This window comes from Trachypithecus francoisi, unplaced genomic scaffold, assembly GCF_009764315.1.
Source record: "Trachypithecus francoisi isolate TF-2019V2 unplaced genomic scaffold, Tfra_2.0 Lachesis_group13, whole genome shotgun sequence".
Taxonomy (NCBI): Eukaryota; Metazoa; Chordata; class Mammalia; order Primates; family Cercopithecidae; genus Trachypithecus; species Trachypithecus francoisi.
Window position 1 is genome coordinate 67,781,503 of NW_022681458.1, and position 14,751 is coordinate 67,796,253.

The 14,751-nt window shown below is 39.8% G+C and overlaps 1 protein-coding gene across 2 annotated transcripts in view; it reads left to right on the forward strand.

The window, feature by feature from the left end:
• The window catches only part of CIR1 (corepressor interacting with RBPJ, CIR1), a 48,981-nt gene that overhangs the window by 171 nt on the left and 34,059 nt on the right, over positions 1-14,751 (forward strand). For both annotated transcript variants that reach the window (XM_033231086.1, XM_033231087.1), the window contains exons 2-3: positions 8,142-8,236; positions 14,200-14,273. In XM_033231086.1, coding sequence (XP_033086977.1) covers positions 8,142-8,236; positions 14,200-14,273 — 169 coding nt within the window. The remainder of the gene's footprint in view (positions 1-8,141; positions 8,237-14,199; positions 14,274-14,751) is intronic.

Here is a 14,751-nt window from a genome sequence, read left to right on the forward strand (position 1 = left end):
GTGAGTAAAGAGACCCGGGGAGGGATCAGGCCCACGGAGACTGCCTTCCCAGAGGTGCTGGAAGTGAAAGTGGTGATGTCTCTGAGGTCCGTAGGACAGCCCCTGCTTCTCTAGGCCTAAAGCCCGGGTAGTCTCGCCTTTCTCTGCTGAGCAGCTGGCTGACGCAGCGGGTCCTCAGCGTTTATTCTGCAACAGCGAGGAGACCGGCAGCCTAGAGAATCTTTGTCGGCCGGAATGTAAATCCATAATATGTGAAGACTAATGTCAAAATTCCTTAGTACTTCCCTCAGTTGATTCTGGTTCTTTGTCTTTTCGGATCCCAGGGATCACGGCTTCTGCACTCTACTTTTCTGTACAAAGAAGGCTCCCCGTTTATTTAAGATAGATCTTTTAAAAATTTACCCAATAATCTAGTGTCTTTTTAATGACCTCGTTGAAGTTTAATGTTTTACATAATTACAGGTCTACCAGGTGTAATACCTTGGTGTGAATATCATGGTAATGAAAAGCAGAAGAGTGAATTAGAAAGAATCGGTTTTGGAGTCAAATCTGGATTCTAGTTATTCGAGCAGTCACTTTTAGCCTTAAGACCTTGCACAAAATATTTGTAATATCTGACCCTCAGTCTCCTAATCTGTAAATTAAGGATGATTGGCTTCATTGTGAGGATTAAGTGAAATAGTGGAGATAAAGGATTTGTAACAACGTAGGCATCTATCACTGTTCACTACAGAGAGGAGGTGCTCAATAAAATGTTGATTGTCCCTATATAGAAAGTTGTGAAAATAACTAAGCTTTTATTTGTTTTTAGAACGAGTTGAGGTGATGAGATATTGCTATATACTCTCACTTCTAGACCAGTGATTCTCAACGTTTTTTCACTGTTACATTCCTGAGGAGCCTTATTAAACATTTTTTCTTAATAACTGCCCCATGAAATTTTAATAACACAGATACACCTTGAAAGCTCTTTGGTAATCATCCAGCTCCATCTCCTTATTTTATAAATGAGGAAACGAATTTGCCAAGAGTTACACAGCTAGTTAAATGTTGTACCAGAACTAGAATCTGGAACACCCGATTAACCTAGTGATTTTTTCCACCGCACCAGTTTGTGTTTGCGTGGTTGCAACTGTGGGAGGGAGAGGTTTCTTGTATTTGGTTGGCTCAATAACTGTTGACACCAAACACAGTCGTTTCCTTTCTCTGCATACTCAGGGGGTCAGCTGTTGCTATTTTTACAAGAATGAAGAGATTAGATGGGATTCAGTTGCTTGCTTAGTTGCTGTTTATATTTAGAGACAAATATACCTGAGAAATCATAATTTTTTACTGGAACTTTTGACATTTAGCCTTATAAAAGTCATTGAATCAGCTTTCTTACAAGAAAAAAGAAATCCACGGAGAATAACTTTTGCAAATCCCCTATGAGAAATTCAGTAAAGCAGTTATAGGCTTAGAACCTACATTCTTCTCATCCATGTAAAGTGTTATGTAAAATGTACCAAATACTGTTGGCCTTTGTGATCTGTTTTATACCTTTCCCAGGATAGAGGAGAAGAATGAAATGTTTTTGATTAGCAGACCTTTCTAGATAGTTAACACTTTATGGGGAGAGGGGGTAACCTCTAACATTCTTAATTAACTAAGGATAGAGGAACTATATTAAATGAAGATAAATAGAAAAATGTATTCGGGTAGGAGGAAACTTTTGGAGATGATGGATATGTTTATAGTCTGGATTGTGGTGATGGTTTCTCAGGGATATACTTGTCCCCAAACTCAGGCTGTATACGTTAAATATGTACACTTTTTATATGTCATACTCCAGTAAAGTTTGTTTGTTTGTTTTTAAGAAATAGAAGTGGAAGAAACAAAGGAGTTTGATCAAAGAGTGCAAAAGAGTTCCACCATGAAAATTTTAAGGGCCAGGTATGGTGGCTCATACCTATAATCCCAACACTTTGAGAGGCCAGGAATTCAAGAGCAACATGGGCAACAAAGTGATACCCCATCTATATTTAAAAAGAAAGAAAGAAAATTCTAATTGTAAAATTAAGCATGTTGGGTTTATTAAAGTCCAGTAGGTTCTTTTTTTCCTTGTTCATTTTCAGTTTCCCAAGCTTACAAAGAGTCCGGTAGGTTTTAAGGTCTCATTTGTTCAGAAATAAGAGTGAATGCTATACATCTGCTGGTTACTCTTATATATTGTTATGCACTGCCTCAGTCATTTATGTCACAGGATACACTGTTTTAGTTCAGCTGTTCTTTTTTTTTTCTTGATATTGTTAATGAAGGAAGCAGTTAATTTACATTGTGGTCCAAGCTCCTTATTTGTCTTCTTGTGAACTGGCAAACACTTTACAAACCGGCTATTGACAATAGCACCACTGTAAACTCCTTTTTTTGTGAAACTCTCTCCTCTTAGCTGTAATAACTACTCTCTTCTAGTTTTCCCGCTCTATTAGTAGACTTCTTTTTCCATCAACTTCACTGGATCTTTATTTTTAGCCTGCTCCTAAAATATAAGTGTTCCCCAGAGTTTCATCCTTGGCCCACTTCTTGCTTACTTCGTATGCTTGCCCCAAGCAATCACATCCAACTAGCCCGTTTTAACTAGCCTGTTTACTCATGACTCAAATCTGCAGTACCAGTTTTCTCTTCTTAACTTTGATGTGGCTCAAGACAGCTATCTACTAGACATTTGCGTCTTGATGTCCTATAGGCACCTCAAACTCAACATATCTGAAATAAAAGGTTTTTTACCCCAAATTCTGCCCTTTTTATACTTGCTATCTCATATGGGTGGAAATATAGATAGTAAAGCAATCCTTCATCCTATTACCCAAACCAGAAGCTCAGGATTCATCCCTTTTCCCATCACTCCTTTATCTAGTCAATCACTGAATGCTATTGGTCTTACCTTCCAAATATCTCTTGAATCTATCTTTCCTCTCTGTCACTACTGCCTGTGTCTTAATTTAGACCTTCATCATCTTTCACCTATATTGTTGCATTTCCTTTTTTTTTTTTTTTTTTTTTTTTTTTTTTTTTTTGAGGAGGAGTCTCGCTCTGTCGCCCGGACTGGAGTGCAGTGGCCGGATCTCAGCTCACTGCAAGCTCCGCCTCCTGGGTTTTTTACGCCATTCTCCTGCCTCAGCCTCCCTAGTAGCTGGGACTACAGGCGCCTGCCACCTCGCCCGGCTAGTTTTTATATTTTTAGTAGAGACGGGGTTCACCGTGTTAGCCAGGATGGTCTCGATCTCCTGACCTCGTGATCCGCCCGTCTCGGCCTCCCAAAGTGCTGGGATTACAGGCTTGAGCCACCGCGCCCGGCCTGTTGCATTTCCTAAGTGGTTCCACTGCCTCCAATCTTGAATCCTCTCAAATCCATTCACTTACACAGCCATCAGAATAGTCATTTTTTATTTTAACAGCTCTGCTGAGGTAAATTTACATATCATATAAACACACATGTAAAATGTACAATTCAGTGGTTTTTAAAATATATTCATGGAGTTAAGTAATCATTACCACAAACAATTTTAGAACTTTGTCGTCACCCCAAAAAGAAACCCCTGCCGGGCACAGTGGCCCATGCCTGTAATCTCTGCATTTTGGGTGGGACTGAGGCGGTTGGATCACCCGAGGTCAGGAATTCGAGACAGCCTGGCCATCATGATGAAACCCTGTCTCTTCTGAAAATACAAAAATTAGCTGGGTGTGGTGGCAGGCGCTTGTAATCCCAGCTACCCCGGAGGCTGAGGTAGGAGAATCGCATGAACCCGGGAGGCAGAGGTTGCAGTGAGCCAAGATTGCGCCACTGCACTCCAGCCTGGGTGACAGAGTGATGACACTGTCTCAAAAAATAAAAAGAAACCCCCATACCTGTTAATCACTCCCATTTCTCCTTAACTCTTCTCCCTCTCTGCAGCCCTAGGCAAGCACTAATTTACTTTCTGTTAGTGGATTTGCCTATTCTGGAAATTCATTTAAATGGAATCATGCAATCTGTGGTCTTCTGTGACTGGCTACTCTCACCATAATGTTTTTGAAGTTTATGCATGGTATGGCATGTATCAGCACTTTATTCCTTTTTATTGCTAAATAATATTCCATTGTATGGATGTAAGTTATTTTGATAGAATTGTCTTTTTTTAAAGCACAAATCTGATCTCTTTCAGCCCCTTATTAAAATATTACAGGATTGAGTCCAAGTAATCTCACTCCATCTTTTTTCTCCTTCTGTCCCCTACTATTCTCCCACCTTAGATTGATTGATTGATTATTTGATTGGTTGATTGATTTTGAGATGGAGGCTCACTCTGTTGTCCAGGCTGGAGTGCAGTGACGCAGTCTCAGCTCACTGAAGCCTCCACCTCCTGGGCTCAGGTGATTCTCCTGCTTCAGCTTCCCGAGTAGCTGGGATTGCAAATACACACCACCATGCCTGGCTACTTTTTGTATCTTTAGTAGAAATGGAGTTTCACCATGTTGGCCAGGCTGGTCTCGAACTCCTGACTTAAGGTGATCTGCCCGCCTCGGACCAACCTCAGATTTTATACATTAGTAATATTGAACTACTTACATTCTATTTTGCCTCTTTGGGCCTTTGCCTGAGTCGTTCCCTCTGCCAGTAATATCTTGCCCTGTTCTTTTCCTTGGCAATGCCTTGATCCTTTTCAAAACCCTGCCAAATGTGTGTGAAATTACCTGTGTATTGAGTTCTTGCGGCAAAGTTTTTAATAGCAAAATATTGGAAATTTCTTAAGTGCCCATTTATACAGTAGGAGGCTGCTTAAATAAATTACAAATTATGGTATAGTCCCACAATAGAAAAATATGCAACTTTACCACCCAAAAGAAGAAAGCATTTGTTTACTGATCTGTGTTAGTCTTGTATTAGTATTAGTCTGTTCGCATGCTGCTATGAAGAACTACCTGAGACTGGGTAATTTATAAGGAAAGAAGTTTAATTGACTCACAGTTCTGCAGGGCTGGAGATGCCTCAGGAAACTTAAAATCATGGCAGAAGGGGAAGCAAACACGCCTTTCTTCACGTGGTGGCAGCAAGGAAAAATGTTGAGCAAAAGAGGAAAAGCTCCTTTTCTGATGGTTTTATCCATCAGATTTCGTGAGAACTCACTCACTATCACGAAAACACCATGGAGGTAACTGCCCCTATGATTCAGTTACCTCCCATTGGGTCCCTGCCACGATACATGGGGATTATGGGAACTACAATTCAAGATAAGATTTGGGTGGGGACACAGCCAAACCATATCATTCCACCCCAGCCCCTTCCAGATCTCATATCCTCACATTTCAAAACACAATCATGCCCTTCCAACAGTCCACCAAAGTCTTAACTCATTCTAGCATTAACTCAAAAGTCTAAGTCCGAAGTCTCATGTAAGATAAGGCAAGTCTCTTCCACCTATGAGCCTGTAAAATCAAAAGCCAAGTTAGTGACTTCCTGGATACAACAGGAATACAGGCATTGGGTAAATACACCCATTCCCAATGGGACAATTTGGACAAAACAAAGGTGCTACAAGCCCCATGCCAGTCCAAAATCCAATAGGGCAGTCATTAAACCTTAAAGTTCCAAAAGTATCTCCTTTGACTTCATGTCTCATATCCAGGGTGCGCTGATGCAAGAGCTAGGCTCCCACAGCCTTGGGCAGCTCTGCCCCTGTGGCTTTGCAGGGTATAGCCACCCTCCTGGATGCTTTCATGGGCTGGTGTTGAGTGTCTGTGGCTTTTCCAGGTACACGGTGCAAGTTGGTGGATCTACTATACTGGAGTCTGGAGGACAGTGGCCCTCTTCTCACAGCTCCACTAGATAGTACCTCAGTAGGGACTCTGTGTGAGGGCTTCGACCCCACATTTCCCTTCCCCACTGCCCTAGTAGAGGTTCTCCATGAGGGTTCCACCCCTGTAGCAAACATCTGCCTGGACATCCAGGTGTTTCCATACATCTTCTGAAATCTAGGCAGAGGTTCCCAAACCTCAATTCTTGCCTTCTGCGTACCTGCAGGTCCAACATCACATGGAAGCTGCCAAGGTTTGGGGCTTGCATTCTCTGAAGCAATGGCCATAGCTGGAGTGGCTAGAATGCAGGGCACGAAGTCCAAAGGCTGTACACAGCAGGTAGGAGGCTGGACCCAGCCCAGGAAACCACTTTTTTCCTTCTCCTAGGCCTCCAGGCCTGTGATGGGAGGGGCTGCTGTGAAGGTCTCTGACATACCCTGAAGACATTTTCCTTTGTCTTCCTGATTAACGTTCAGCTTCTCATTATTTATGCAAATTTCTGCAGCTGGCTTGAATTTCTCCCCAGAAAATAGGGTTTTGTTTTCTGTTGCATTGTCAGGCTGCAGGATTTCCAGAATTTTATGCTGTGCTTTCTCTTGAATGCTTTACTGCTTAGAAGTTTCTTCTACTGGATACCATAAATCATCTCTCTCAAGTTCAAAGTTCCACAGATCTCTGGGGCAGGGGCGAAATGCCACCAGTTTCTTTGCATAGCAAGAGTGACTTTTACTCCACTTCCGAAAAGGTTTCCCATCTCCATCTGAGACCACCTCATCCTGGACTTATCAGCATTTTGGTTAAAGCCATTCAACAAGTCTCTAGGAAGTTCCATACTTTCCCACATCTTCCTATTTTCTGAGCCCTCCAATTGTCTAGGAAATTTCAAAGTTTCCCACATTTTCCTGTTCCAACCTCTGCCTGTTACCTAATTCTAAAGTCACTTCCACATTTTCAGGTATCCTTTTAGCAGCACTCCACTCTACCTATACCAATTTACTATATTAGTCTATTCTCACTGCTGCTATGAAGAAATAACCAAGACTGAGTAATTTATAAAGGAAAGAGGTTTAATTGACTCATGGTTCTGCAGGGCTGGGGAGGCCTCAGGAAACTTACATTCATGGCGGAAGGGGAAGCAAACTTGTCAATCTTCACATGGTACCAGCAAAGAGAAGTGCTAAGCAAGAGGAAAAACCCCTTATAAAACCATCAGATCTCGTGAGAACTCACTCACTATCGTGAGAACAGCATGGAGTGTAACCGCCCCCATTATTCAATTACATCCCACCGGGTCCCTCCCATGACACATGGGGATTATGGGAACTACGATTCAAGATGAGATTTGGGTGTTGACACAGCCAAACAATATCAGATCTCCATGGTATATAATTTTATTTCATACATATTTTGTGTGCATGTGTGTGTTTGCGTAAAGTATGTTACCATTTATATAAGAAGAATGTTGTATATGTTCTTTTGCATATACATGTATTAGAACATCTCGGAAGGATATGTAAGAAATGTGTAACATTACCTATGAATATAGTTAACGTAATTTAAACTATAAATACAGCTTTTAAAAACCGAAACTTGCCCAGTCCACCGTGACTTTCACCTGTAATCCCAGCACTTGGGGAGGCTGAGGCAGGCAGATTGCCTGACATCAGGAGTTCAAGACCAGCCTGGCCAACATAGCGAAACCCCTTCTCTACTAAAAATACAAAAAAATTAGTTTGGTGTGGTGGTGGGCTCCTGTAATCCCAGCTACCTCTGAGGCAGAGGCAGGAAAATCACTTGAACCTGGGAGGCGGAGGTTGCAGTTAGCCGAGATCGTGCCATTGCACTCCAGCCTGGGTGATAGCCAGAGTCCGTCTCAAAAATAAAAAGAACTCGTATCAAGGCACTTCCAATTTTTCAGGTGTTAATTTGTAATGATGTGATTACGGCCCAATTGGATTATGTTATAAACTTTCAGCCAAGCCTATCCAGCTCTTGGCCTGTGGGTGGCATGTGGCCCAGGATGGCTTTGAATGCCGCCCAACACAAATTTGTAAACTTTCTTAAAACATTATGAGATTTTTTTGTCCTCTTTTTTTTTTTTTTTTTTTTTTTTAGCTCATTGGCTATCGTTAGTGTATTTTGTGTGGCCCAAGACAATTCTTCTTCCACTGTGTATTGGTATGTTTTCTGTGGCCCAGGGAAGCCAAAAGATTGGGCACTCCTACTTTAAGCAATTGCATTTTATATTTTATTATACAAGAAAAGCAAACTTTGTTTAACAATTTAAATCCAACAATTTAATTTGCATTTTTACTTCACTAATCTAGGTATGGATGGCAGAACAGAAAATATCATATGATAAGAAGAAACAAGAAGAATTGATGCAGCAATATCTTAAAGAACAAGAATCATATGATAATAGGTAAGAAATTCTGTTATGCCAATATATCTAGAATTATCAATTTCATGGGAATAATTTCCTGCTGAATGATATATTAAGTCAGCTTTTTGGGATGGAATACCCAACTGTAGGATTCTTTTCTTTCCCTGAGGGCTCTCTCTTTTACTCTCATACCTGTAGATGGCCACTTTTTCCGGCTTTACCCATAATTCATGTAAAATATAGATTCATGTGACTCATATACAGTCTTTGAGCAAGTCTCAAATTAGGCAAAACTTAGAAGAACAATCATGTCTACACTTGAACTGCTGAGACCTCTTACAAACTTATTTCTTTAACACACTCAAATGAGAAGATACCCAGGACACTTTCAAGAGGAAAAGTAAAGTGACTTTATTGGACATGCCTGTCATCGTTCTGTTAAAAGCTGTATTGTGGCTAGGGTTCTTAATTGGTGTCTTCCAACATGGTACCTGGCTTTAGCTATTGTGTTGTATATGCAGATTTAACACTGAAACTGGTTTCTCTTGGTTAATCAAGCAACTGAATAGTGGTGTTTTGGTAAATTGTCCATGAAGTTCAGTTTTCAATCAAAATACGGAATTTAGCAAAGTAATACTAAACTATTACTACTTTTTAAAATATAATATATTGAGAGGAAAGTTAAAGAAATAAAAGTTAAATAGCTTTCTCACTAATTTTATTTAATCTTACTAACTTTTATTGAGTACCTACTCCATGCATGGCAATAAGTGGTATTATAGGGACCTATGAAACTGTGTGAAGTGTAGTTTCTCTCTACCCTTAAGAAACCCTAGTAAGAGATACATACATATAGTTCAAGGCCAAATATAATAACTGATATATTAAAAGCATACACTGCTTTTAAAAATACAGCATGTTAGTATAGGGAAGAATAATTACATTTAGGATAACGAAAGACTTTATGGACGAGGTGACATTTAAGCTGAACTCTGAAGAATGATAAGGATTTAGATAGGTGGTTCTCAACTGAGCATCGTTTTTTGCACACACCCCTCACCCCCCAACCCTGCCCAGGGAACATGTGGCAATGTTTGGAGACATTGTTTTGATAATGTTTTGATTGTCACAACTGTGGACTGGGCTGCTATCAACATCTAGTGGGTGAAGACTATGGATGCCGCAAAACAGCTTACAAAGCACAGGACAGCTCCATACAACAAAGAACTATCTAGTCCAAAATGTCAATAGCATCACTGCTTAAAAACCCTAATTTGGTTGGGTGCGGTGGCTCATGCCTAGCACTTTGGGAGGCCAAGGCGGGCAGATGACCTGAGTTTGGGAGTTCGATACGAGCCTGACCAACATGGAGAAACCCCATTTCTACTAAGAAATACAAAATTAGCCAAGTGTGGTAGCGCATGCCTGTAATCCCAGCTACTCGGGAGGCTGAGGCAGGAGAATCGCTTGAACCTGGGAGGCAGAAGTTGCGGTGAGCTGAGGTCACGCCATTGCACTCCAGCCTGGACAACAAGAGCGAAACTCCGTCTCAAATAAACAAACAAACAAAAAACCTAATTGTTATATTATTAATAGTAGAAACATATTGGAAAATGGAGAGGGTGTTCAGGAAACAATTGTTGAGTTAGAGGGATAGAAAACAGACTGGAGGTGGAAAACTAGGTTTGAAACAGATCACAGTATTCATGTTTATTCTTTATCTTTAAAAAAAGTTACTATTTTCCCTTTTAATTAATATTTGAAGCCCTGCAAATACCCTGTTTCTCCTTGGACTTCTGCCTAATTTTGCTATTCATCAGTAGATCTTGCCTGCATCAATTATTTATTTCTGGGATGTCCTAATGGTTATTTTCTATTTCTATCATTCCTTCTACATTTATTAATTTGAATTCCTCTGTAAGGAAGAATTTCCCTTATCTAGTTATTTATTTTCTATCAATATGGACTCATGGCTGTTTATTTAATTCTTTGGATTATAATATAATACTATTGTTACTTATTTTCTTGCTCCAGTTGTTTCAGTTTGGGCCATTGAGAGCTTCATTAGGTTGGCTCATATATCCATTTAACGTGTACCAACCCTGTTTTTTTGTTTTGTTTTTTTTAATGCTGCTTCTGGTCCCATGATATGGTCAGACTTGTCTTTTATTTTCCCTGATGCAACACTGGAATCAACCAGTTTTCCAAGGCACCCAGGTTCCTTTCATTGGTGAATGATATTTAGAAACCACGATCTGAGCACTAAGTGTGTTCATTGCCACTAAGATGTTATTACTTCTAGGTTTGGTCATTTGAGTGCAAATTTGTGAGTAATTGGTCATTTGCCAGTAGGTCCCTATAATATCACTTATTGCCATGCATGGAGTAGGTACTCAATATTTCTTCCTCTTTCAAAAGTGCTGTTTTTGATAGCCAATTTCATTCTTCAGTAATCTGTTGTTTCTCTTTTAAGTTTTTACTGTCCTAGAGATTTCTTAATGTTTATTATATCAATCACTTTAGTCACTTTATACTTTTTTCCTAAGATGAAAAAAAATTTCTTTGAGAGGAAGGTCTTACTCTGTTGCCCAGGCTGGAGTGCAGTGGTGCAGTTGTATCACTGCAGCCTCAAACTTCTGGGTTCAAGTGATCCTCCCGCTTCAACCTCCTGAGTAGCTGGAACTACAGGCACACACCAACACACCTGGCTGATTTTTTATTTTTTGTAGAGACAGGGTCTCTCACTGTGTTGCTCAGTCTGATCTTGAACTCCTGGACTCAAGCAATCCTCCCGCCTTGGCCTCCCAAAGTGCTGGGATTACAGGCATGAGCCACCATGCCCAGCTGAAAATCACATTTATTATTCTGTCTAGTTAAATACAAAGATTTATGGGATGTCAAAAAAACTATGTAAGTTTTTAGTTGAGGTTAAAACAAAAATACCAATATTATATCCATACCTTTTACTTTATATACTTGTTGAATTTTGCATAAAGTGGGAAACAATCTTTTAGTTTGGGTTTTATTATTATTTTTGTTTCAATATAAATGAATTGGGCTGGGCACGATGGCTCATGCCTATAATCCCAACACTTTGGCAGGATTGCTTGAGTCCAGGAGTTTGAGACCAGCCTGGGCAACATAGTGAGACTGTCTCTAAAAAACAAAAAGAAACAAGGAAAGAAAGAGAGAGAAATAAATTAAAAAATGCACATATAAATGAAATGGTTTGTGGGTTTTTTGTAAAATACGTATTTTATAAAATTTACCATTTTAAGTGTGCAATTCAGTGTACCCTTAAATTCAGTGTGGTGAACCATCATCATTCCCAAAACTTTTTCACTATCTCCAACAGAAACTTTGAAACCATTAAACCATTAAAGAATAATTCCCTATTCCCCTTGGCCCGCAGCCCCTGGCAACCACCATTCTACTTCCTTTGTCTATGAATTTGCCTATTCTAAATACCTCATATAAATGGAATCATATATTTATTCCTTTGTGTCTGGCTTGTTTCACTTAGCATAATGTGTCCAAGGTTCATATATATTGTAATATGTATCAGCACTGTATTCCTTTTTATGGCTGAATAATTCTCCTTTGTATGTACATTCCACATTTTGTTTATCCATCTGTTTGAGTCTTGGGTTGTTTCCACCTTTTGGCTATTGTGAATAATACTGCTATAAATGTTGGCATAGAAATACCTGGTCAAGTCCTTGTTTTTAGTTCCTTTGGGTATATACCTAGGAGTGTAATTGCTGGATCACATGGTAGGTTTATATTTAGCGTTTTGAGGAACCACGAAACTGGTTGTCACAGTGACTGCACCATTTTACATTTCCTACTAGTAATGGACTTGGGTTTCAGTTTCTCCATATCCTCTCTAACATTTGTTATCTTCCTTTTTTTTTTTTCCAGAAGATAGCCATCCAATAGGTGCAAGGTGATATCTCATTGTGATTTTGATTTGCATTTCCCTAATAACTAGTGATACTGAGCTTGGCTTTCAGTGTATTTGATTTTGATTTTATTTATTTATTTATTTATTTTTTTGAGATGGAGTCTCACTCTATTGCCCAGCCTGGAGTGCAGTGGCGTGATCTTGGCTCACTCCAACCTCTGCCCCTCAGGTTCAAGCGATTCTCCTGCTTCAGCCTCCCGAGTAGCTGGGACTACAGGCGCCTGCCACCACGCTCAGCTAATTTTTGTAGTTTTAGTAGAGACATAGTTTCACTATGTTGGCCAAGCTGGTCTCGAACTCCTGACCTCAAGATCCACCTACCTCAGCCTCCCACAGTGCTGGGATTACAGACGTGAGCCACTGCGCCGGGCTAATTTTGATATTTTTAATGATGTGAATTTAAGATATAACTTATACACCTGTTTAAAGGGTTTGTTGTTTTTAAGTATATTTAGACTTTTGGAGCCATCACTGTAATCTATTTTCAGAACATTTACATTATCCAAAAAAGAAATCTTCTACCTTTTAGCAGTCACTTCTCATTCCCCTGCCTTGTCCCCCTTCTACCTCTCAGTGCTGAGCAGCCACTAATTTCCTTGCTGTCTCTATAGATTTGTCTATTCTGGACATGTCCTATAAATTAGATCATATGTCATGTGGTCTTTCATGACTGGCTTCTTTCACATAGCGTAATGCTTTTGAAGTTGACCCTTGGTATTGCATATATCAGTATTTCAGTCCCTTTTATTGCTGAATATCAGTCTATCTATATCTGCATCTATTGGATGTAGATCCCTGTGGCCTTTTGCTAATTTTTTACAGGTCTTTATAGAATCCAGTGGATTTAAGGAGAGGAATTATAATCATGTCATATATCCTTTGTGATTGTCTTTTCCAAATATAAGGAAAAATTATGTTCACTCTTTAGCCTCCTTCTTTATTATTTTTACTTGGTTCTTATGAATTAGAACTTTGACTCAACCAGTCATTCCATTCATTACAGAGCTTTTTGTTCTAAAAAACCTAGCGTATCTTTTTTTAACAGAGCTCAAACAGGGAACTTTCAGTGTTAAAACAGAACTATAAATAATGTGATTTTTGTCATGCACCAGACACTGAGTCCATCATATTAATTGGCACGTGTAGACTTTTTTGCTGCTGTTGTTGTTTTTGAGACAGAGCCTGGCTCTGTCACCCAGGCTGGAATGCAGTGGCACGATCTCGGCTCACTGAAACTTTTGCTTCCCAGGTTCAAGTGATTCTCCTGCCTCAGCCTCCCGAGTAGCTGGGATTACAGGTACACACCACTATGCCTGGCTATTTTTTGTATTTTTGGTAGAGATGGGGTTTCTCCATGTTGACCAGGCTGGTCTCAAACTCCTGACCTCAGGTGATCCACTTGCTTCGGCCTCCCAGTGCGCTGGGATTACAAGTGTGAGCCACTGTGCCCAGCCGTAGACTTTCTTTCAATTATTCTTTTTTCACTGGCCTCATGAAAGAATTTTATTTTCTCATTTACTGTGACTCTTACAAGCCCTGGTTGCATTTGACTTCCTAAAGAAATCCCTGAGAGACTCATTTTTTCCAAAACTGATCCCTTTGCCTTTTCTTTTTTTGCTGGGAAAAAACAAAACCATTTGATCCCTTACAATTAAGAAAAAGTGTTGGCATTATTTAACTTAATTGTAAATTTGTGATGGCATATGGGATTTCAAAGTTGTCATAATTTCCACAGCATTTCAGGGTTTGAGAAAATCCTGTAAGAAAAATAACCATATTATTTTTCCTCTTTTTTGTTAAGATGGCTAGGGTCTCTCAGGTAGTAAGAAAGTCTCAGAGCTTATAACCAGTTACTAAAGAGGCAGCACTGTTTAATTTCCATTCAGATGTAATCTAGTTAGTGGAGTAAAGTTTTGGAACTCTGTTCCTAACAAAAATATTTCATCTTAATTCCCTTAAGTTTTTTGGTGGGGAGTGGATTATTCTATAATTTTTTTTGTCCTACATAAAATCGTTAACTTTGTCTTATTTCACTTAGATTGCTTATGGGAGATGAACGTGTAAAGAATGGCCTTAATTTCATGTATGAAGCCCCACCAGGAGCTAAAAAAGGTACTTACCTCCTTCCTTTTCTTTTTCTTTTTCTTTTTCTTTTTTTTTTTTGAGATGGAGTCTTGCCCTGTCATCCAGGCTGGAATGCAGTGGTGCCATCTCAGCACACTACAACCTCCACCTCCTGGGTTCAAGCAGTTCTCCTGCCTCAGCCTCCCGGGTAGCTGGGATTACAAGAGCATGCCACCACACCCAGCTAATTTTTGTATCTATAGTAGAGACAGAGTTTCACCATGTTGGCCAGGCTGGTCTTGAACTCCTGACCTCCTGATCCACCCGCCTCAGCCTCCCAAAGTGCTGGGATTATAAGCGTGAACTACCTCGCCTGGCCTCCTTCCTTTTCTTTTAAGTCTTGGATGTGTTTGCAGCTAAGGATTGAAAAGTACTATGACAGATATTTTTTTAAAGTTGCTCTCCATCTTTTAAAATTGCTATTATCCTGTGAAGATAATAAAAACTATAATCATACAACAGAATA